Consider the following 24949-nt stretch of genomic DNA (forward strand, 5'->3'; position numbering starts at 1 on the left):
TCCAGTGCACTCCATTTAAGTGCATGTCGGATAAGAGCATGCTCTGTTTAACTGCATGCCGTACTTCAGTCCCATTTTTGGCACCATCAATTTCTATGGGGACAAACTTCGCTTTAGCGCACCACTGATAAGTGCAAGATTCGCTTATATGCATGGTTCAAGACCGCTCGTCTGCAGGAAAGACTCCGCATAAGCGCGTGCATGGAATATGGAAGCCGATTGGAGCGTGACAACTGAGATTTCAAATTTACCGCCTCTTTAACTGCCCCAGGCAGATAAGGGGAAAGAATGTTGTTGGAGCATGCACTTGGGTCGTCGTTGTCGTTGCGGCGGCGGCGGAACTGTAAGACTTTAACACTGGCTGAACGAATAGAAGTTCTTAAAATATTAGAAAACAAAGAAAGTCAAGCATCTATTGCTAAAGAATATGGTGTCAATCCCAGTCAAATTTCACGTGTCTTGAAGCAGAAAGACCAGCTTCTGGAAGACTGGCAAAACAATACAAATCCACAATGGAAACGAAACGTGCAGGAAAAGCTGAGGAGGTACAATATGCTCTTCTTCGGTGGTTTCTCGAGTTGGGAGCAGACAGTTTCCTGTCAGTGGTCCACTGCTTATGGAGAAAGCTAACCAGGTAGCAGAAAGTCTTGGACTGACTGAATTCAAAGCCACTGTTGGATGGTTGGAAGATGGAAGGAAAGGAACAGCATAAAATTCAAGAAACAGCATGGTGAGAAACAAGACGCTGAGACTTTTGGTGCTGAAAATTGGGTTGTTTCAGTTCTTCCTACCATCTTGAATGAGTTTGCACCTCGTGACATTTTCAATGCTGATGAAATGGTCTCTATTGGCGGCGATTCCTGATGGAAACACCTTGCATTCAAACATGCTGAAACTACTGGAGGTAAAACATCGAAGGACCAACTGACAATCCTCCTTTGCTGCAGTATGGATGGAGTGAGAAGTTGGAACCCCTCGGCATTGGAAAGAGCAAACAGCCCCGTTTATTCAAGAAAGTTAAGCGACTTCCTGTGTCATACGAGGCTAATGCAAATTCATGGATGACTGGGGAAATTTGGAAGCAGTGGCTAAAGAAGTTAGACTCTAGAATGCGGGCACAAAAAGCATCAGATTTGCTGCTTTGTGATAACTGTGCTGCACACAGGGATGATGTCAGACTGTCTAACGTCAAGGTGGTCCTTTCCTCCCACCAAACACTACTTCTCTGATCCAACCTCTGGATCAGGGCATAATAGCCAATTTCACAACAACATTATCGGGCTCTTGTGCTACGTCATCTGATGAGCGTTATGGATGTCCAGACTGGGAAGGATAAACGTGCTGTTGAACTGGCTCGTAATCTATCACTGTTGGATTCCCTACATATTCAGAAAGAAGCTTGGAATCATGTTACACAAGCAACCATTGTGAACTGCTACAAGCGGGCAAGCTTTGTTAAGGATGTGGAGAGGGATGAAGCAGGTGCAGCTGTTGTAAATGCGTCAGATGAAGAGGTTATTGACATCCCAGCTGGTTTTACTGAAGAGGAGTTCCATCGCTACGTAGCTGTTGATTACGATCTACAAACAGCTGAAGACAGCACTGATGTTGAGATACGCTCCTACATGCAGGCAACAACGGCTGATGATGGAACAGATGAAGAAATGAGCAGCGAGGCACATGCTGATGAAATTCAACAACCTCCTGTCACTTTTGCAAGAGCGCTGGAGAGTCTCAACACTGTGCGGGCCTATCTGGAGGCCACTGGATGTCAGTGCTATGACAGTTTTTACCGTCTGGCAGATGTAGTCTATGGAACTCACAGACCCAAGAGTGTACAGAGGACTATAACGGATTACTTCAAGCCAGCCTAATGTCAGTTAACTGAGACTGTATACTGTACGTATAATAATAAACAGTACTGTACATATGTTTATCAGATGTCAAGCTTCTTTGGGTCACAACGGTTAAGTGCATGCTCTGGTTAACTGCATGTATTTCTTTGGTCCCAGACCCTTGCACTTCAGCGGATTGCACTGTATATATAGATATACATATACATTTTTATTAACTATAGTATGTTATGCAGCTGTGTTGTAAGGGTACAGATCCCTATTTTCTCTTTTGCTAGCTGTAACGAAACAGTGGGTTTCTAAGCATGTGAACTGTATTATTTCATGAAGTGTATTTCTCCTAATTGTCCAGCAGATGGCGGTTTTAAAGCTGATGCAGAAAATGACTTTTTCTTTTCCAGATTAAGGGGGTCCTTTTACAAAGGCGCACTGAAAAATAGCTTGCTGTAGTGTAGGCGTGGGTTTTGGGCATGCACCGATCCATTTTTTAGCACACCTATAAAAAAGGCCTTTTAAAATTTTTGTCAAAAATGGACATGCAGCAAAATGAAATTGCCGTGCGCCCATTTGGGTCTGAGACCTTACTGCCATCCATGACCTAGCAGTAAAGACTTATGCGGTACCGGGTGGTAATGACCTACGCACGCCCATTTCCGGTGCCAAAACACAGCAGCTGTGTCATTTGGTATTTTTCAATAAGATCCTGAACCTTACATATATTTCCCTCGTTGTTTGGAAAGGGCCAGCTTACCCTACTCCTCCCCTTCACAAAATGTTTGCACATGCCCAGTCTCTTAAAGGAGACTGGCACTGACAACTTTATTTTATATAAACTGTTTACGTGTCTCAATGCTCATGCAATGTTGTAAACCTAAGAATTCAGGTACCCAGAGCTGCCAGAGGAGGGCTGTGACCTTCTTTGCTGGAGTTTTAATTGTGAAACGTTACAAACTGTGAGTTACCTGGTTTCTAACATAGTAGATGACGGCAGATAAAGACCTGTACGGTCCATCCAGTCTGCCCAACAAGATAAACTCATTGTATGTGATACTTTATATGTATACCTGTCCTTGATTTCTGCTTGCCATTTTCAGGGCACAGACTATAGAAGTCTGCCCAGCACTGGCTTTGCTTCCCAACTACTAGTGATTGTAACCTAGAGAAGAAAAAAAAATAAACCATTTTCCCCTCCTTTTACTTGGGGGGGGGGGGGCTCTGGATCTGTGGGGGCTGGCAGTGTGGGCCATTTTCGGAGGCGGATGCGGGCCGCACGGAAGGCGCTGAGCTTTTCTGACTCCCGGGGACGTGTGTTAAAAAGTTATCATAATTTGTGGACACCAATAAAATGTATATTTTGCAATTATCCAAACTGGTCTCATTCAAATTCAGAATCTATCCTAAACTTAGTTTTCTATTCCTCTCCCGCCCTTTGAGGACGGGAGACGAGGTTAGTTATTTTGTACCTCCTTCCAGTTTTGGGCAGGGAGTTCCTGAGTGTGGGCCACAATTACCGACAACCAACCCTCAGAGAACCCACAGCCAACATCGCTTGCCTTACCAGGGAAGGCTGGTCACATGATGCCACCCAATCTCCGCTAATCTTCTATGAATCCATTCCTTCTAAACAGGATTCCTTTGTGTTTATCCCATGCATTTTTGAATTCCATTACCGTTTTCATCTCCACCACCTCCCATGGGAGGGCATTTGAAGTGTCTACCACCTTCTCCGTGAAAAAATAGTTCCTGACATTATTCCTGAGTCTGCCCCCTTCAACCTCAATTCATGTCCTCTAGTTCTACCACCTTCCCATTTCCAGAAAAGGTTTGTTTGCGTATTAATACCTTTCAAACAGAGGCGTAGCCAGGTTTTGATATCAGGGGGAGCAGACTTTTGTAAAATAGGCGCCAGTGCGAGGCTGAAGGACTGGGAGAGAGGAAAGGGTTAAAATCCTCATAGGCATATATGTGTGGTCAGTGATTCACTTGTTTGGGGAGGCTAAGGTGGAGTTAAGTGGGCCTAGAATGGGGTTGAGGCAGGGCTAGGTAAAATCCTTAGGGTGAAGGCAGCACCTATGTCAGCAGCAAAGGAACAGTGAGGGCAATTTGAACACAGCAGTGAAGGGACCCCCTTCTCCCCTTAGTATCTCTATTACATTATGTATTTACACTGAATACACTCCATGGAATTATGTGCCAATAACATCCATATACTGTACCACAATAATATTATTAAACAGAATAGTATTTACAGTATTCTGTAAATATATGCAGGTACTTTTAAAACTTGGCTCCCAGTCAGTCCTAGCTCTCTAGTCCAGCATCTTCCTGTTGGCCATGTGAACAGTGATGTTCAGCAGCACTGCAACAGAAATCCTGTGGTTACTGGCAACCATAAGATGATTTGGCTATCACATTTTTGATAAGTTGCCAAATGGCCGCCAGGTTTACTGCAGAGTTACAAAACATGTTTGGAATAGGTATTAGCTATATTAGATTATTATTATTATTTATTGCATTTGTATCCCACATTTTCCCACCTATTTGCAGGCTCAATGTGGCTTACAAAAACCTGTTATGGCATCGCCATTCCAGGAGATAGATACAATTGGTGTTAGATTCATGGATGAGGAAAAAGATCTAAACAAAGTTATAGAAAAATAGTTAATAGAATAGGGTGAGGTGGTGAGGTGTTATAATTAAGCTATGGGTTCCCATTTTAGGCCTTGTTGAAGAAATGGGTTTTCAGAGATTTATGAAAGCTAGTTATGTCGTTTATCGTTTTCAGAGCAGTTGGTAGTGCATTCCATAACTGCGTGCTCATGTAGGAGAAGCTAGTTGCATGTGTTAGTTTATATTTTACTCCTTTGCAGTTGGGGAAAAGTAGATTGAGGAATTTGCGGGCTGATTTGTTAGCATTTCTAGGAGGTAGGTCCACGAGGTCTTGCATGTAGCTCGGGGCATCTCCGTGGATGATTTTGTGGACAATCGTGCAGATCTTAAACGCGATACGTTCTTTAAATGGGAGCCAGTGCAGTCTTTCTCGTAGGGGTCTCACACTTTCATATTTTGGTTTGCCAAATATGAGTCTGGCTGCGGTATTCTGGGCTGTTTGAAGTTTCTTGATAATTTGTTCTTTGCAACCGGCGTATAGTGCATTGCAGTAGTCTAAGTGACTCAGCACCATGATTGTACCAAGTTACGGAAAATGGATCTCGGGAAGAAAGTTTTACTCGTTTGAGTTTCCACATGGAATGGAACATTTTTTTCGTTGTATTCTTCACATGGGTTTCAAGTGTGAGGTTTCGGTCAAAGGTGACTCCCAGAATTTTCAGATTGTTTGAGACTGGAAGAGAAAAGTTTGGTGTGGAAATGGTGGAGAAGTTACTGTATTATGTTGTGAAGTGAGTATGAGGCATTGTGTTTTTTCTGCATTGAGTTTTAACTGGAATGTATCAGCCCAGGAGTGCATGATTTGGAGGCTTTGATTGATCTCGTTGGTGATTTATTTCAGATCGTGTTTGAATGGGATATATATCGTGACATCGTCTGCATATATGTAGGGATTATGATTAGCCAGTAGCTTGGCTAAAGGTATCATCATTAGGTTGAAGAGGGTTGGTGAGAGGGGGATCCTTGGAGAATTCCACATTTCGGAGTCCATGGGGCTGATATATCTCCGTTCGTGATTACTTGGTATGATCTTGTGGTTAGGAATCCTCTGAACCAGTTGAGAACATTACCTCCAACTCCAAAGTATTCAAGGATATTTAGTAGTATTCCATGGTTAACCATGTCGAAGGCACTGGACATGTCGAATTGTAGGAGGAGTATGTTATTTCCAGTTGCAATTGTTTGTTTAAATGAGTTCATTAAAGTCACTAGTACAGTTTCAGTGCTGTGGTTCGAACGGAATCCTGATTGTGACTCATGTAGGATTGAGTAATTATTTAAGTAGTCCGTAAGCTGTTTTGTCACTATGCCTTCCATGAGTTTGGTTATTAGTGAGATAGATGCTACTGGGCGATAGTTGGTTAGGTCATTTGTACTTTTCTTTGCATCTTTAGGTAGATAATAATAGAGAAGTGAGCTGAGAACCAGAGAAGCCAGGGTTCAAATTCCACTGCTGCTCCATTACCTCCTGCACAAACTTAGAGTGTAAGCCTCCAGAGGCAAGAAAATACCTGTTGTAGCTAAATGTAACTCACCTCCAGCTCAACATACATGTAGAAAATCTACCATAGAACAGTAGCACTGATTCCTATGATTTAAACAACAAGAACCCTATGTGAGAACAGGCAGCACAACAAACAATACACAGGGCGCTAGAATACCAATACACCTACCACTGGTACAACAGAACAAGTGGGACTGCTACAGAATTCTACACAGAAACTATTTGCCAACAGAATACTACACCTCGGAAAAATAAAAACAGAAATGCGTTTCCTCTTGTACTGAAAAAACCCCCCAAAGACATCCATGATGCACACTTCCCAAAGTTAATGTATTCCACCAAATAAATTCAGATAAAACACTTTTTTTCTACCTTTGTTGCCTGGGCTTTTTATTTTTCCAAGCATATTGTTTCCAGTTTCTTCTTTTCTGTTTTCCTGTATGTCTTCTGCTCTATTTCCAGAAAGTGCAGTCCATTTGTCCTTTCTCCACGTTACTCTTATCGTTTCCTGTTCCCTCACTATATCTCTCTGATATATTTCCTCTCTCTCTCTCTGTTTTCTGTCTCTCCCCTCAAATTTCACCTTCTTGCTCTTCAGTCCTCCACCTATATTTCATTTGCCAGTACCTATCAACTTTCCATGTCTCCTCTCCCCCCTACATCTCCTGTGTCACTCCATCCCTGGCCTCAATCTCTTCTCTTTCACCTACTCCTCATTAGTACAATTCTTCCCTCGGTACTTACTATCCTCCTCTCACACTCCTCTCCTTGAAATCCCCCATGGTCTCTCCCACATGGTTCCACCATGCCAAGTATCTCCCCCTCCCTCTCCATTCTTACACCCTTGTAGCCCAGCATCTCTCTGTCCCTCCCCTCTCCTCCAACAATATGGTTAAGCATTTCCCTGTCCTCTCCCCCTTCTCTTTCACCCCTATGGTCCAGCAATTCCCTTTCTCCTCCCCCCCTTCCTCCCTATGGTCCAGCAACTCCCTATCCCTTCTTCCTTTCCCTCCACCCCTATGGTCCAGTAACTCTCTATCCCCTCTACACCTATGGTCAAGCAACTTTCTGTCCTCTCTCTGCCCCTCCACCTTTATGGTCCAGCAATTCTCTGTCCTCTCTTCCTTTCCCTCCATCTCTATGCTGCAGCAATTCCATGTCCTCTCTCTCTCTTTCTTTTCCCCCCTTATGGTCCAGCAGCTCCCTGTCCCCTCTCTCTCTCTCTCCCCCTTTCCCACACCTCAAAGCAAAGCTTCAGTGTTCAGCAGGGCAGCAGCTCGGAGAGGAGAGCCTACTCAGGAAATTCAGCCTGGTGCCGAGAGAAGTGGCTACACATATCCCAATGCCATGCACCTTTCCAGGTTGTGTAAGTGGCAAACTGCACAGTAAAAATAAAAGCCTGCTAAGCATGGTTTAGCCCCTACACAATCCAGGAAGGAGCACCGCATCAAGGTTGTGTACCTGCATCTCCTGTGAGTCCAGCATCTCTTCCCTTCTCCTACTCACTCTCTCCATCCGCCTATGGCCTTCCATCTTCTTCCTCTCTCCCTGGTCCCCTCACCTGTAGTCTGGCATCTCTCCTATCCCCCCACCCCTGCAGATCTAGCACCTGTCCCCTTCCCTGCCTCTTTCTCCCCCCCCCCCCCCCCCCCATGGGTTCAGCACATCTCCCTTCTCCCTAGTGAGTCCAGGACCTTTCCATCTTCTTCCCTAAGTTCCCCTGGAGTCCAGAACCTCTCCTTCTGCCCTCAGCCCCCCCCCCTCCCCCATGAGTCCAGCAACTTTTCCTCTCATTCCCTTAGCCTCTCCTGAATCCAGCAACTTTCTCTTTATCCCTCAGCACCCCCCCCCCCCCACCCCGTGAGTCCAGCACCACTTTCTCTTTATCTGTCACTTTTTTTGTAGCCCTCTCTTGAGACCAGGACTGCTCCTTTTCCCCTCAATCCCTATCCTGAGTCCAGCACCTTCTTCTTCCCTCAACAGGAGGAAGCTATTGGACAATCAAACTTGTTTGCATGCATTAAATAATTGGAAACAAATTTGGATATGACCTTCAAAAAAATAAATCAAATATAGTGAACAAAAAGCAAGACATAGAATTTTAAATTCAGTGCGAACTTCTATAGGCAACCGGTGCAGCAGCATTAGTATAAAATGGCCAATAAACAAAGGTTATAGAACTAAAACAGGGAACAAACCCTGGCAAACCATTCAGACCTCAAAAGATTCCACACCATCACATGCTCTTCAATTGTGTATATACTATATATCAAAACGATTCGCATGTCCAAATGTCCACGTTTCTTACTAAGGTGTCCAACATGTGCAAAATTTCATTTCATAACTGTTGATTCAACAAAATGGCAACATACCATCATATTATTGTACGAGACATCCTAGCAGGATAAATGTAAATATAAATAGCAGCGACTTGAGCAGTACTGCAAGTGTTAGATCATGTATGACACCTGATGCCACTGGTGCTAAAACTTCAGTTATGATGAATAGCACGCAAACATTTGGGCATTTTGGAGTCGCTCGCCTCCTTCCCCCCCCCCCCCCCCCCCCCCCCCCCCCCCCCCCCACCTCCCCCCCCCCGCTTACTTCTATGGTTGTCACACTAAAAAAAACCATCGCTAATAAACTCATATAGGGGCCCTTTTACAGAGCAGCGGTAAGCCCAACTCGGGCTTACCGCTTACTCTTCCAGGACTACCGCCGGCCTAATGTGGCCACCAGCGGTAGTCTCGTCCCGAGTGCGCACCATTTCCGGAGCGAAAAGAAAACCCCCCCAGAAATGTTTTACGCAGTGGTAACCTGGCGATAATCAGGCATCACCACACATTGCTCGGTTACTGCCAAGTTAGTGTACACCTCAGTGGGTGGTGGTAAGGGCTCCCCGCCACATGGCCATGCAGTATGAGTTCTCTTACCGCTTGGTCATGTGTGTCTGGGGGCTTTTTATCCACTGCAGTAAAAAGAGCCCTGACGCGCGGGGAAAAAAGACCACCGCCACTAGTGCAGGGCCCTTTTTCTCGCAGCATGATAAAACTACCCCATATTGCACAGAAGTGTCTATCAACTTCACAGCTTGACCTAAACTACTCAGATAGTGCCAAGGTGGTCAGGCATGAATTTCAGCAGCGTTATCTAGAAAATGCTGCTGAAAATCACTGACTGGGCCTGGTGAGTGCCAATTATCTGAGTAGCAGGTGCTGCTATCTAGATAACTACTTTTGAATCTTTGGCCTATATCTTTGTGTCCATCCCAGCTGTCTTTTTCTAAGCATAAAGCTGTTTCAGGATATCTACCCCAGCTCATCACCTACTCTACGTACCTGACTCTTCCAGGTGATGCTAATTTCTCGTTACTCCACAGTAGAGAGAGCTGTAGTCTGCTACTTGAACTGTGGTTTTGTTTTGTTTTTAATCTGATCTTGCTTCTTCTCTTTCATGTTATGAAATCAAGGGTAGTTTAACTTTACTTTTGATGAGCTTGACAGAACACTGAATGTTCCTTTTTGTTTGTTTCCAAGATTGTTTCCTTTGGGTGCAGTAGTTTTTGTATTCAGTTTATTTCTTAAGTGAGTGTGGTTTTTGGTTGTTTAAACACTGCACTGCTAAAAATATAAAAGTGATTTTAAAAAATTGAAACAAATTTGGAGCCCTAAGAAAAGTAAAGGAGTCCTCTATAAAAAGATAACCCTGCTTTAATGGAAATCATTTTTTTAACTTAAGTTTCAACTTTATTTAATATTTGATATACTGCCCATCGGTAAATAACCATCTAAGCAGCTTATAATACATTTTATAAAAGATAGAAAAGAACTACAATATTCCAGTAGAGAAGAAGGCATCCAATTCTGCACCTGAGAGCGTCTCTCACTGCTCCTGCCAGTGTTAAGTGTTGAAGTTAATGGGCAGTCAATCTGGATAACATTTAAAAAAAAGAAGTGGAGGAGTGGCTTAGTGGTTAGGGTGGTGGACTTTGGTCCTGAGGAACTGAGGGCTAGATGCATCAACCAAACGTTAAAAATCTAAATCGTAAAAGTGCTTAACGAATTTGAACAATGAAGAATGCACAAAAAAAACAGCTCAGAAATGTTCGGTGCGGTATTGAAAGTACAATGTATCATACGTTCGTAATCCCCGTTGTTAATTTGCCCTTAAGCATGCGCAGAGTAGCCAAGCGTTATGCTGGCTGCTCTGAGCATGCCACAAACGTATTAAACCTACGTAGGTTGCTTACGTCAGACTGGGGCGTGCAAGGGGGGGATCGGATCTAGCTCTCCTGCTAGATCAGAGAGTATAAAGGCTTGCAGGTCCCGGACCTACAAGCCTTTAAGCTCTCTGATCTAGCAGGAGAGTGCAGTTGAAGATGACTCTAAAAAGAACTCTTTCACTGTGATGGAACAAGAAGGGAGGGAGGGGGAAGGGGCAGCTTGTTTACAGTACTGGGAAATTGGCTTCAGGGGATAGCAAAGAGTGTTAATTTTCAAAGCTGTGGGAGAAGGAGAGAGAGACAGGATTTTTAAGCTGCAGGGAGAAGCGGGGAGTAGTGTCTGTATGATCTGGGGGGGGGGGGGGGCAGGGAAAGCCATCCATACAGGACGCCTCTGACGAGCGCCTTTGCCCCCTCCCGATCCTTTTTTGAGGTATGTTTAGTTTTGTAGTGATGCAGGGGGAAGCGGAGAGCCATGTGTTTGTGTTTGTATCTCACTTTTCTTTTTAAACATGCCGGCTTGGATTTTTATGGTGCAGCGGGCAGCGGGGAGATGACAGCTAAGGCCTTAACGACAGGTCTGAGCTCACGTAAAATTTCTGACGGTAAATGATTCGTTGCAATCGTCGGTATGGTTAGTGCATTCCGAATTGTCCACATTTCAGTGGTAGTTTCTCGTTTGCATTCCGTTTTCATTAGCTGCTTGCTTCGTAGGAAAAAGGCCTTTAATGCATGCAACGGTTAGGAATTTCCTTTGTTAAAGAGTTGTTAGAGGGTCGTTAAGGTTTAGTGCATCTAGCCCTGAGTTCGATTCCCACTTCAGGCACAGGCAGCTCCTTGTGACTCTGGGCAAGTCACTTAACATTCCATTGCCCCATGTAAGCCGCATTGAGCCTGCTATGAGTGGGAAAGCGCGGGGTACAAATGTAACACACAAAAAAAGAAAAATCGGTTTTAAATAGTGAAATGGATGCTTCCTTACAGAGGCCTAATGGAAGGTTGTTTTTCTCCATTTTCTCAGTTGTTGTTCTGTCACTTTGGAACATGTATACTTGAAACAAATTTGATGAAATGACTGCACCACTAGTGACTGCGAAAATCAAAGGGATCGCAGGAGGATATAGGGCATAAGATATCGGAAAAGAAATAAAGATGTTTCAGAGGAGCAAATTTTGTACACAAGCATAAGGATTTTAAAAGGTTTATCCTTTGTTCTTTCTTTACTTTGAAGTACACAAAGAACTTTGACTTTCAAGAAATCATTAAAAAAAAACAACCTAGAGCAGCAGAAATTAGCTAATATCTACACTATTGTATGTTTTTCATTGTAACAATTAATATGTTTTCCTGTTTTGGACATGTGTTGAAGGAAAACCTTTTTCTCCCACATGTAACAAATCCCTTGTCTTAGTGAAAATGTTTCACAAACAGGACTGCACTGCAAATTTAATTTCTCATATATTTTATTTTCTTTTGTGTAGATTTTTTTTAACAGTTTATAGTCTTTTTCACAGGGGCAACAGGGATTTCAGGGTGACCAAGGATCAACTGGTGAGAAAGGAGATGAGGTGAGACCTTACGTAAGTATATAAGTATTGCCATACTGGAAAAGTCCAAAGATCCATCAAGCCCAGCATCCTGTTTCCAACAGTGGCCAATCCAGGTCACAAATACCTGGCAGGATCCCAAAAAAGTACAGAACATTCTATACTGCTTATCCCAGAAATAGTGGATTTCCCCAAGACCATTTAATAATGGTCTATGGACTTTTTTCTTTAGGAAGCCGTCCAAACCTTTTTTAAACTCCGCTAAGCTAACTGCAACAAATTCCAGAGTTTAATTACATGTTGAGTGAAGAAAACATTTTCTCCAATTTCTTTTAAATTTACTACATTGTAGTTTCATTGCATGCCCCTAGACCTAGTATTTTTGGAAGCGTAAACAGACGCTTCACATCTACCCGTTGAAATCCACTCATTATGTTATAGACCTCTATCATATCTCCTCTCAGCCACCTTTTCTCCAAGCTGAAGAGCCCTTGCCGTTTTAGCCTTTCCTCCTAGGGAAGTCGTTCCATCCCCTTTTCATTTTCATCGCTCTTCTCTGTACCTTTTCTAATTCCACTATATCTTTTTTGAGATGCGACAACCAGAATTGAACACAATATTCGAGGTGCGGTCGCACCATGGAGCGATACAAAGGCATTATAACATCCTCATGTTTGTTTTCCATTCCTTTCCTAATAATACCTAACATTCTATTTGCTTTCTTAGCCGCAGCAGCACACTGAGCAGAAGGTTTCAACGTATCATCAACGACGACAACTAGATCCCTTTCTTGGTCTGTGACTCCTAACGTGGAACCTTGCATGACATAGCTATAATTCGGGTTCCTCTTTCCCACATGCATCACATTTTGCACTTGCTCACATTAAACATCATCTGCCATTTAGACGCCCGGTCTCCCAGTCTCGTAAGGACTTCTTGTAATTTTTCACAATCCTCCCGCGATTTAATGACTTTGAATAACTTTGTGTTGTCAGCAAATTTAATTACCTCAATAGTTACTCCCATCTCTAGGTCATTTATAAATATGTTAAAAAGCAGCGGTCCCAGCACAGACCCCTGGGGAACCCCACTAACTACCCTTCTCCATTGAGAATACTGGCCATTTAACCCTACTCTCTGTTTTCTATCTTTAACCAGTTTTTAATCCACAATAGAACACTACCTCCTATCCCATGACTCTCCAATTTCCTCTGGAGTCTTTCATGAGGTACTTTGTCAAACGCCTTCTGAAAATCCAGATACACAATATCAACCGGCTCACCTTTATCCACATGTTTGTTCACCCCTTCAAAGAAATGTAGTAGATTGGTGAGGCAAGATTTCCCTTCACTAAATCCATGTTGACTTTGTCTCATTAATCATGCTTTTGAATATGCTCTGTAATTTTGTTTTTTATAATAGTCTCTACCATTTTGCCCGGCACCGACGTCAGGCTCACTGGTCTATAATTTCCCAGATCTCCTCTGGAACCTTTTTAAAAAATCGATGTTACATTGGCCACCTCCAATCTTCTGGTACCATGCTCGATTTTAAGGATAAATTACATTTCCATATCATCATGCTGATCAATCCATAGACTGGTGGGTTGTGTCCATCTACCAGCAGGTGGAGATAGAGAGCAAACTTTTGCCTCCCTATATGTGGTCATGTGCTGCCGGAAACTCCTCAGTATGTTCTCTATCTCAGCAGGTGGTGGTCACACACAGCAGCAGCTCTGGCTAGGCCTCCAAGCCTAATTTTTAGGTTTTGTTGAGTGCCTGGGGTTGAGGGCTCTTCTTGAGCAAGTGCAAACGTGGTGGCGCCAGGTCCCTCCTTTTCTCCCCCCTCCCGCTGGCTCCGTTAAAAAAAAAAAAAAAAAATTTTGAACGTCCTTAAGGCGTTTATTTCGACGTTTATTTAAACGTTTATTGCAGCTACTCACTGGGACACCAGGTCGTTACAGCTCGGAGCGGGAAAGCAGGTAATTTTACCTTTTTATAGCGGGCAGGGGGTTCCCCGATTGATCTCCACGTGGCCTATGGCGTCGGAGGGCGAGGGCGCAAAGAGTCGCTCCCCGGATCGCTTGTGCGCTTCTAGAGGGGATGCGGGGGTCTTAAAGTCTGATTCGCCCTTGTTGGGTGACAGTTTCGTGACCGATGAGTGTCCCGGTCCTTCCTCCGGTGTGGCGGTTTTTTCCCCGCCATAAACGCTCATCCCCCGCTGCTCGCCTCCGCCATCTTGGCCGGCCACGCGGCTCGGACGGCTTCTTCTTGGGCCGCCCTTGAGGTGCGAGACGTTAATGCCATGAACGCCCTTAATTTGGGCGACGGCACAAAAGCGGCTAAACTTAAGCGCCGTTCTTCCCGCGCGGCTCCTTCGCGGAGTGTCGCGCCGGACGCCATTTTGGATGCGCAGCATGTCTCTCCCCCGGTTGAGAGTGCGTCTAGGGCTGTAGCCCAGGCTGCGGAAGTGCACAGTCTGGGGGGGTTTCTCCCCCGAGTTTGTTTTGCTGCTGCATCAGGCCTTCCTTATGCAAAACGCTGCCCCTGCTCCCTCGTCTGGTAAAGAGGTTGAGGCCCCCGGAGGTAAACGCCCTCGGGTTGATTCCCAGGCCTTGGAGGACTTTGTCTCCTCCGATGTAGATGAGGACAGCGTTTCTGAGTTCTCCCAACGGTCCTTTGCGGATTCCTTGGAGGAGACGGATCCCCGCTCGGATGGAGCGGATGACCCCTCTGCAGCGCGGCTCTTTAGCTCAGAGGATTTGCCCAACCTGTTAGTGCAGGCCATGGGCATTTTGAAGATTTCCTCTCCGGAGGACGTCTCTCCCCTCAGCCCCTGTTGGTTCTGCCATTATGCTGGGGACGAAGCGCCCGCCTAGAACCTTCCACGTGCATGATGCTATGCACACCTTAATTTCGGCTCAGTGGGATGTCCCGGAAGCGAGCCTTAAAGTGGCTAGGGCTATGTCCCGCCTCTATCCTTTGCCTGAAAGTGAACGTGAGGCCTATCTGTGGCCTACCGTGGATTCTTTAATCACTGCGGTGACTAAGAAAACGGCGTTGCCGGTGGAAGGTGGCACGGCCCTAAAGGACGCCCAAGACAGAAGATTGGAGGCGGCCTTAAGGTCGTCCTTTGAGGCGGCTGCTTTAAGTTTGCAGGCCTCAGTTTGCGGCTCCTATGTGGCCAGGGCGTGCCTGACTATGGTGCAGCGGGCTTCCCCCCTCGGATCATTCCTTGAGGGCTGATGGCCGGCCCTGGAATCGGGCTTGGCCTATTTGGCAGACTGCTGTATGATGTCTTGAGGGCCTCAGCTAAAGGCATGGCTCAGACAATCTCTGCGCGGCGGTGGCTTTGGCTGAAGCATTGGTCTGCTGACCACGCCTCTAAATCCCGCCTGGCTAAATTGCCTTTTAAAGGCAAGCTGCTCTTTGGGGTCGAGCTGGACAAAATCGTGACCGATCTCGGCACGTCTAAGGGCAAGAAGTTACCAGAGGTCAGGGCTCAGGCTAATACTCGCCCCGGTACCTCCAGAGGACGGTTTCAGGAAGCCCGTCGGTACCGCCCGGGCAGGTCGGGCTCTTCTGCCTCCTCTTCCTTCAAGAGGAACTTCTCCCCCAAGCAGCATTCCTTTCGCAGAGGACCGCCATCCCGGAGGTGCTCCCTCCGGTCCTCCCCCAGGGTCTCGTACCCAATGACGGGCCTTGGTCCACCCCCCAGTGCAGATTGGAGGACGGCTGTCCTCGTTTCTGGGCGAGTGGACCACAATAACTTCAGACGCTTGGGTGCTGGAAGTCATCAGAGACGGCTACAAGCTAGAGTTCTGCCGACCCTTAAGAGACGGGTTTGTACTCTCTCCCTGCAAGTCTCCGGTCAAAGCTGTGGCAGTGCAGCAGACCTTGGACAATCTGATCCGCCTGGGTGCGGTCGTTCCGGTGCCAGAAAATCAGCTTGGCAAGGGACGTTACTCCATTTACTTTGTGGTACCAAAGAAAGGAGGTTCTGTACGGCCTATCCTCGACCTCAAAGGGTCAATCGGGCCTTGAAAGTTCGGCACTTTCGCATGGAGACTCTCCGCTCTGTTATAGCGGCAGTGAAGGCAGGGGAGTACCTGGCATCCTTGGACATCAAGGAAGCGTACTTGCATATTCCCATCTGGCCTCCTCATCAACGCTTTCTGCGTTTTGCAGTACTGTGCCGACACTTCCAGTTCAGAGCCCTCCCGTTCGGGTTTGGCTACTGCCTCCGCGGACCTTCTCCAAAGTAATGGTGGTCATCGCGGCCTTCCTGAGGAAGGAAGGAGTACAAGTCCATCCTTATCTGGACGACTGGTTGATCCGAGCCCCCTCTTATGCAGAGTGCGGCAAAGCTGTGAACCGGGTGGTTGCTCTTTTGAGCTCCCTGGGGTGGATCATCAACTGGGAGAAAAGCCAGCTGCGCCCAACTCAGTCCCTGGAGTATCTGGGAGTTCGATTTGACACCCAAGTGGGCAGAGTGTTCCTGCCAGACAATCGGATTGTCAAGCTTCAGGCTCAGGTGGACCAGTTCCTAGTAGCCTCTCCTCTTCGGGCTGGGACTATGTGCAGCTGTTGGGCTCTATGACGGCCACGATGGAAGTAGTGCCCTGGGCCAGGGCTCATATGAGACCACTACAACACTCTCTGCTGCAGCGCTGGACCTCCGATGTCGGAGGATTATGCTGTGCGCCTTCCCCTTGGAACCAGCCAGTGCGCAAGGCGCTGAGCTGGTGGACGCAGACAGACAAGTTGTCTGCAGGTATGCCTCTGGTGACCCCGGAGTGGATTGTCGTCACGACGGACGCCTCTTTGTCGGGCTGGGGAGCCCACTGCTTGGGAAGGACAGCGCAGGGGCTCTGGTCTCCTGCAGAGGCAAAGTGGTCTATCAACCTCCTGGAAGTCAGAGCCATTCGGTTGGTGCTTTTGGAGTTCATCCCGGTACTGGCGTTGAAGCCAGTACGGGTCCTGTCGGACAATGCCACGGCTGTGACCTATGTCAACCGCCAGGGAGGTACCAAGAGCGCCCCTCTAGCCAAGGAGGCCATGAATCTATGCCAGTGGGCGGAAGCGAACCTGGAACAGCTGTCAGCAGCCCACATTGCCGGAGTCATGAATGTCAAGACGGACTTTCTCAGTCGCCATACCTTGGAGCCCGGAGAGTGGCAGCTATCTGCTCAGGCGTTCTTGGGCATCACGAAGCGCTGGGGCCAGCCGAGCCTAGATCTGATGGCGTCATCGGCCAATTGCCAAGTGCCGCGCTTTTTCAGCAGAGGACGGGACCCTCGATCCCTGGGAGTAGATGCTCTTCTCCAACAGTGGCCGACACAAGAGCTCCTCTATGTGTTCCCGCCCTGGCCCATGTTGGGCAGGGTGCTAGACCGGGTGGCAAAGCATCCGGGCCGGGTAATCCTGGTGGGTCCGGATTGGCCCAGACGTCCCTGGTATGCGGACTTGATCAGGCTCTCAGTCGACGACCTCTGCGGCTGCCAGTGGAGCAGGGTCTGTTACATCAGGGTCCCGTGGTGATGGAGGATCCCTCCCCCTTTGGTCTTACGGCCTGGCTATTGAGCGGCAGCGTCTGAGGAAGAAGGGCTTCTCAGACAAGGTCATCGCCATTATGCTGAGAGCGAGGAAGCGCTCTACTTCTACTGCTACGCCAGGGTTTGGCGTACCTTTGCAGCGTGGTGTGAAGCAGGCTCATGTTCTCCATTCACTGCTCCAATTTCTTCAGTGTTGGCATTCCTGCAAGAAGGTCTGGAGAAAGGCCTGTCGCTCAGTTCCCTTAAAGTCCAGGTAGCGGGCCCTGGCTTGCTTTAGGGGCCGCTGAAGGGTGCTTCCCTGGCTTCGCAGCCAGATGTGGTGCGTTTTCTCAAGGGAGTTAATCACCTGCGCCCTCCTCTGCACTCGGTGGTGCCTGCGTGGAATCTCAATCTGGTGCTAAGAGCATTACAGAAGCCGCCTTTTGAACCCTTGTCGAGGGCATCTCTGAAAGACCTGACGTTGAAAGCAGTCTTTTTGGTGGCTATCACTTCAGCCAGAAGAGTTTCCGAGCTCCAGGCACTCTCATGTCGAGAGCCTTTTCTGCAGTTCACTGAGGCAGGAGTGACTATTTGCACAGTGCCTTCCTTCCTGCCCAAGATTGTTTCTCGCTTCCATGTGAATCAGCAGCTCTGTCTCCCTTCCTTTCGTAGGGAGGACTACCCAGAGGAATACTCTGCTCTTAAATATCTGGATGTGAGACGAGTCATCATCAGATATTTGGAAGTGACCAATGATTTCCGGAAGTCGGATCATCTGTTTGTCCTGTTGCAGGTCCTCGTAAGGGTCTGCAGGCTGCTAAGCCTACAGTGGCAAGATGGGTCAAGGAAGCCATTGCAGCGGCTTATGTGGCCGCGGGGAAGGTGCCGCCTATCCAGCTGAAGGCTCACTCCACTAGAGCTCAGGCGGCCTCGATGGCAGAGGCCGGCTCCGTCTCCTTGGAAGAGATATATGCAAGGCGACAACTTGGGCATCGGCCCATACATTCTCCAAGCATTACCGCTTGACTGTGGCGGCACGGACGGAGGCCTGGTTTGGAGCTTCAGTGTTGAGGTCAGGGATTTCAATGTCCCGCCCTGGGTGAGTACTGCTTCGGTACATCCCACCAGTCTATGGATTGATCAGCATGATGATATGGAAGGTAAAATTATGTATCATACCTGATAATTTTCTTTCCATTAATCATAGCTGATCAATCCATAGTCCCTCCCAGATATCTGTATTGTTTATATTCTGGTTGCATTTCAGGTTCAAGTTTAGTCTTCAGTTCCTGTTCAGGAGGACTTCGTGTTCAAGTTTTTCAATGGATTCTTCAAGAGTTGAGACGAATTTGTGTTACAGTGAGCTGCTGCATTCCTCTCCCCTCCGTTTTACGGGGCTGGATTGAGACTTAAATTCTGCCGGCACTCCCTCCCGCTTCGTGCGGCTGTAGGGCAGCTTTGTACCCTTCCCGCTTCGGCGGTGTTAGGGTCAGTCAGCTCCTCCCGCGGTTGCGGTTGCAGGATAAGCCAGATCCCCCCGCATCGGCGGGTGTGGTGTCCCTCCCCCGCTCCGCGGGGATGAGCTGGACGGATTCCCCTCCCCCACTTGTGTGGGGATGAGCTGGGTTAATTCCCCTCCCCCGTTTCGGCGGTGGTGAGCTGGGCAGAGTGTCCCTTTGTGGGTGTAATTCTCTAAGTGCTGAGTCCTGCGGATGGAGCTTTGATATCGACATACTGAGGAGTTTCCGGCAGCACATGACCACATATAGGGAGGCAAAAGTTTGCTCTCTATCTCCACCTGCTGGTAGATGGACACAACCCACCAGTCTATGGATTGATCAGCTATGATTAATGGAAAGAAAATTATCAGGTATGATACATAATTTTACCATTTCTAACAATAGCTCTGCAAGCTCATTTTTCAGTTCTATCAGTACTCTGGGATGAATACCATCCGGTCCAGGAGATTTGCTATTCTTCAGTTTGTTGAACTGCCCCATTACATCCTCCAGGTTTACAGAAAATTAATTTCTTCGACTCGTCAGCTTCGAATACCATTTCTGGCACCAGTATCCCACCCAAATCTTCCTCGGTGAAGACTGAAGCAAATAATTCATTTAATCTCTTCCCTACGGCTTTGTCTTCCCTATTCGCCCCTTTTACTCCTAGGTCATCTAGCGGTCCAACCGATTCTTTTGCCGGCTTTCTGCTTTTAATTTATCTAAAAAAACTTTTACTATGTGTTTTTGCCTCCAACGCAATCTTTTTTTCGAAGTCCCTCTTAGCCTTCCTTATCAGCGCTTTGTATTTGACTTGACATTCCTTAAGCTGTTTCTTATTATTTTCGGTCAGTTCTTTCTTCGTTTTCTGAAGGATTTTCTTTTAGCTCTAATAGCTTCCTTCACCTCTCTTTTTATCCATGCCGGCTGTCGTTTGGTCTTCCATCCTCCTTTTTTAATACACGGAATATTTTTGGCCTGGGCTTTCAGGATGGTGTTTTTGAACAGCATCCATGCCTGATGTAAATTTTTGACCCTTGCAGCCGCTCCTCTAAGTTTTTTTTTTTTTTAACCGTTCTCATTTTATCATAGTCTCCTTTTTTAAAGTTAAACGCTAACGTATTTGATTTCCTATGTATACTTACTTTAAAGCTAATATCAAATTCGATCATGTGCATGTGATTTAAGATAGTCACACAGCTTAGCAGGATGTGAAATTTCTGGTCACTGAGAATTAATAGTTGATAAAGAAAAATTCACTTCACAAATGGTGGTGTCATCTAATCAAGAAAAGAGCACTGACCTGAGCAATTCAGTCTTCCTGCCAGTTGGTGGTGCCAAGGAAAGAAATTGGAGGCAGCCTGGGGCACAGAGAATCATAATCCAAAGAAAAAAGCCCATCAACACAGCAATTCTACCCCTTCTACCTCCACCTGTGGGTGATAGAGATTTGAGATTCAGGGTAGGGAGGTAAGAACTAGGGAGGGAAGGATACAGATAGAAGAAACCCAATACAGGAGGGAGCACAGTGGGGCCAATGCAGAAAACTGCCATGGGCTGCAGCATGCAGTTAACGAGCAGTTACCTGTTCGTTGATGGTCGCTGCATATTAAAAGGTTTCTGCACTGAGGTTTACTTCCACAGTAGACATCAGTGCACAGATATTAAAAATGCATGCTAAACAGCTTATTAGCTACCCCGTAGCAATGCAGGGCTGTGTGCTGATGTCTACTGTGGGGGGGGGGGGGGGGGGGGGGGGTCAATGCCAGAAACCTACCGCCAGGACTATGGTTGCTGTAGAGCCCCCATGGTGAGCCTTGGCGCCATCCCGCTCCCGTCTGCCCCTCAAATAATGTCCCTCCTACACCCCCCCCCCCAACTTGACTGTAAACCTCCCCCTCTGATATTAAAAAAAATAATTTCCCTGCGGTCTGTTGCCCCCTCCCCCCCCCTCCCCAACATGACTGGCACCAACCACCCTCAAAATCACGAACCCAGGCAGAACTGACCATCCTTCTTCCGATTAAAAATATTGCCCTGGTGTCTAGTGGCACCTAGTGTTTCCTCTAAGAAGCGGCCTGGTGTGTGCAATCTTTTTTTCGTGTGAGCAACATGTTTTTAAAACCAATAATTTTGCACCACTATTAGCTATGCATTTCTTTGTCTAGCACAAAAAAAAAACATTTTTGTGAGCAACACTCCTAAAATGTATGAGTAATTGCTCATGCGCTCGGCTTAGAGGAAACGTTGGTGGCACCCCTACTACTACTACTATTTAACATTTCTAGAGCGCTATCAGGGTTACGCAGTGCTGTACAATTTAACAAAGAAGGACAGTCCCTGCTCAAGGAGCTTACAATCTAAAGGACAAAAGTGCAGTCAATCAAATTGGGCCAGTCTAGATTTCCTGGATAGAGGTACAATGGTTAGGTGCCGAAGGCGACATTGAAGAGATGGGCTTTGAGCAAGGATTTGAAGATGGGCAGGGAGGGGGCTTGGCGTGTGGGCTCAGGGAGTTTATTCCAAGCATAGGGTGAGGTGAGGCAGAAAGGGCGGAGCCTGGAGTTGGCGGTGGTGGAGAAGGGTACTGAGAGAAGGGATTTGTCCTGTGAGCGGAGGTTACGGGTAGGAGCGTAAGGGGAGATGAGGGTAGAGAGGTAGTGATGGGCTGCAGATTGAGTGCATTTGTAGGTTAGTAGGAGAAGCTTGAACTAAATGCGGTACCTGAACGGAAGCCAGTGAAGTGACTTGAGGAGAGGGGTGATATGAGCATATCGGTCTAGGCAGAAGATAAGACGGGCAGCAGAGTTCTGAATGGATTGAAGGGGGGATAGATGGTTAAGTGGGAGGCCAGTGAGGAGTAGGTTGCAGTAGTCAAGGCGAGAGGTGATAAGAGCGTGGATGAGAGTTTGGGTGGTGTGCTCGGAGAGGAAGGGGCGAATTTTGCTGATGTTATAGAGAAAGAAGCGGCAGGACTTGGCTGTCTGCTGGATATGGGCAGAGAAGGAGAGGGAGGAGTCGAAGATGACTCTGAGGTTGCGGGCAGATGAGACGGGGAGGATGAGGGTGTTGTCGACTGAAATAGAGAGTGGAAGGAGAGGAGATGTGGGTTTGGGTGGAAAGACAATGAGCTGGGTCATGGCGATGTTCAGTTTCAGGTGGCGGTTGGACATCCAGGCGGCAGTGTCGGATAAGCAGGCCGACACTTTGGAGAGATAAAGCTGGGTGCCGTCGGCATAAAGATGATATTGGAAACCATGAGATGAGATCAGCGAGCCCAGGGAAGAGGTGTAGATTGAAAAAAGAAGGGGTCCAAGGACAGATCCCTGAGGAACTCCAACAGAGAGCGGGATGGGTGTGGAAGAAGATCCATGAGAATGTACTCTGAAGGTACGGTGGGAGAGATAGGAGGAGAACCAGGAGAGGACAGAGCCCTGGAACCCAAATGAGGATAGTGTAGCCTGATCTCACTTTAAAATGATGGCCTAGTGTCTAATGGGGACCCACCCAACCCCTCACCTAGTTCCCCCAGACCTCATACCTCTAAATGAGGCAGGAGTGATGTCCATTCATTCTTGCCTCTGTGCTGTCATCTCCAAAATGGCGGCACCCTGCCCTGTACGGTGCATCCTGGGATGCACTGAGTAGGGCTAGTCTGCTATATAAGGTAACTAAGCATTAACCTGGGGAAAACTGACAAATAGGCTTGCAAAACCTGTGAGACATTCCAGAATTTAGTGCAATCCACGGTACTTACCCATGCTGATTCCTGCAACAGTATTTTCTTAGGCTGCAAAGCCTATTTTCTAAAAAAAATTCAGACTGCCGAAAATACAGCAGCAAGACTCATCTTTGGCAGATCACGTTTTGAGAGTGCAACTCCTCTCCGTGCAAGACTGCACTGGCTCGCCAATCAAAGAACGTATCAATTTCAAAGCCCAGACTTTAATCCACAAGATAATACACGGAGAATCTCCGAACTGTATGATAAATCTGGTCGCCCTTCCAGCAAGAAACATGTCTGTATCCTCACGAAAGTACCTCAACCTGCACTACCCCAGCTGTAAAGGTCTCAAGTACAAAACCTTATTATGGATCCAATTTCTCCTTCCTGGGCAGCCGTCTCTATGGAACTCTCTCCCTAGACCTATCCGAGCAATCCATGACCACCTACCATTCAGAAAAGCACTAAAACCCATCTATTCAAACAAGCCTACCCAAAAGACCCAGATTAATCTCATGAACCCATCTACCTTACATATACTGAAGAGAAAACGACATTGACCCAGAATCTATCTCCCATCTTACCCTCCTCTCTCTATCACCTGTCTCTACCTACCTACCTACCTACCCATCCATTTACTACCCATCCATCCTTCTATTATGTTATACTTAATTTCCTACTTTACATAACAAAATTCTGTGTTACCTATTACTATGTAAGCCGCACTGAGCCTGCTTTTAGTGGGAAAGTGCGGGATACAAATATAATAAATAAATAAATTTATTGAGACAGAAGTTTTCAAGGGCAAGTGCCCACTTCCACAGATTTGGGTACACTTGGTTGCTGAAAATTGCCCTCCCCTATCTTTGCAAAGGAGTTGGGGAAGCAGTGCACTGGGACTTAATCATAAAACTCTTACATGTGTTTTGCAATACTGATGAAAGTAGGTGCAATATCCACAAGTATGGAAGTATCTGTGATGCTGAACAGTCCAAATATATAGAGAGGAAAATCCTGGGTCCAAATGGAATGAAATGAGTAATGAAGCTTGAAGTCCATGAGCTGAGAGTATATTCAGACTACCTCCAGGTGCTCTACTTGGACTGCTTTGAATCGTGTGTTGTGTTTCTGCTTCAGGGATTCCTGGGAGCGCCTGGGCTACTTGGTGAGAAAGGCGAGAAAGGAGAAAAGGTGAGTGATACCTGCTTCTCCTCTCTGTGACCCATTAAGTGCTGAAAATGCAAGAATTCAAATTTTAGGTGCCTGGGTGATCAGATCCCTGGGGATTTCCATCCCCTTCTTATAAAAGGTTTGATAGCCTGCAAAGAATACAGAATAGGCATAGTTTGTATGTACAGAAGAGAAAAATTTTTTTTTGGATTTTAATCATGCTGTTTCTGCAGCTGTTTTATAGTTGCATAGTAACACATATAGTAGCAGACAGCAGATAAAGACTAACATGATCCATCTAGTTTGCCCAGCATGGGAGCTAGAGTCCTACTTACAGCTCTGTGCAGAACTTGCAGGTTACATCCACTGTGCCTTTGTTTAGGATTGTACCTGCCACTCTGTGCAGGTTACACCCCTCTGTATCATTTGTTTTCTTTTGATGCCATGCTCTTGCTAGATAGGGATACTCTGTGTTTATCCTACGCCTTTTTGAATTCTGTCACTGTTTTTGACCCAAATGCAGGCACAGCAAGCAGGAACAGTCTCTACAAAAAGCAACATGAGTAGCAGGGGAAAGTAGAGGCTGGCGAAAGGACGATCCAACACAGGAAATGTTGCTTAAATGCACTTTATTCACAGTCCCTCTACTGATTGCTGCAAATAAAGTGTATTCAAGCAACATTTCCTGTATTGGATTGTCTTTTGGCTAGCCTCTACTTTCCCCTGCTTGTACTGTTTTTGTCCCAACCACCTCCACCAGGAGGGCGTTCCAGGCATCCACCACCATTTCCTCGAAAAAGTATTTCCTAATGGTGCTTTTAAGTTTACCTCCTTGCAATGGCATACCGAGGGTGGGGCAGTGAGGGTGGCCTGCCCTAGGTACAGATCATAAGGGAGTGCTACCATGGGTATCTCCCCTCCCCCCCAACTGGTGTGGTGCTGCCATGGATGTTCCCCCCCCCCCCCTCCCTGAGTGGTGCAGTGCTGCCATGGTTGTCCCCGTCCCCCCAACTGGTGTGGTATCACTCTCCCTCCTTTCTTCACCACCCCCCCCCCCCCCCCCGCCTGCTGCAGGCTTTTAAACTTCCAGGCCTCCTTCAGTGTTAGCTATGTAATTGCTTCTTTCGGACATCCCCAGAAGCCTTGTTTCCAAGGCAGGCCGAAGGTGGGCCTGGAAATCTTCAAAGCAGGGCAGGGATGGAGAGAGGAGGGAAAACAGTGCCAGAC

General features: G+C 46.9%; 1 protein-coding gene across 1 annotated transcript in view; it reads left to right on the forward strand.

Moving 5' to 3' along the window:
* LOC115472527 (collagen alpha-2(VIII) chain-like) overlaps positions 1 to 24949 on the forward strand; it is a 134976-nt gene that overhangs the window by 46423 nt on the left and 63604 nt on the right. The window contains exons 8-9 of the mRNA XM_030206820.1: positions 11764 to 11817; positions 23690 to 23743. Of these exons, the coding sequence (XP_030062680.1) occupies positions 11764 to 11817; positions 23690 to 23743 (108 nt within the window). The remainder of the gene's footprint in view (positions 1 to 11763; positions 11818 to 23689; positions 23744 to 24949) is intronic.

The sequence above is a fragment of the Microcaecilia unicolor genome, chromosome 6, assembly GCF_901765095.1.
Source record: "Microcaecilia unicolor chromosome 6, aMicUni1.1, whole genome shotgun sequence".
Taxonomy (NCBI): domain Eukaryota; kingdom Metazoa; phylum Chordata; class Amphibia; order Gymnophiona; family Siphonopidae; genus Microcaecilia; species Microcaecilia unicolor.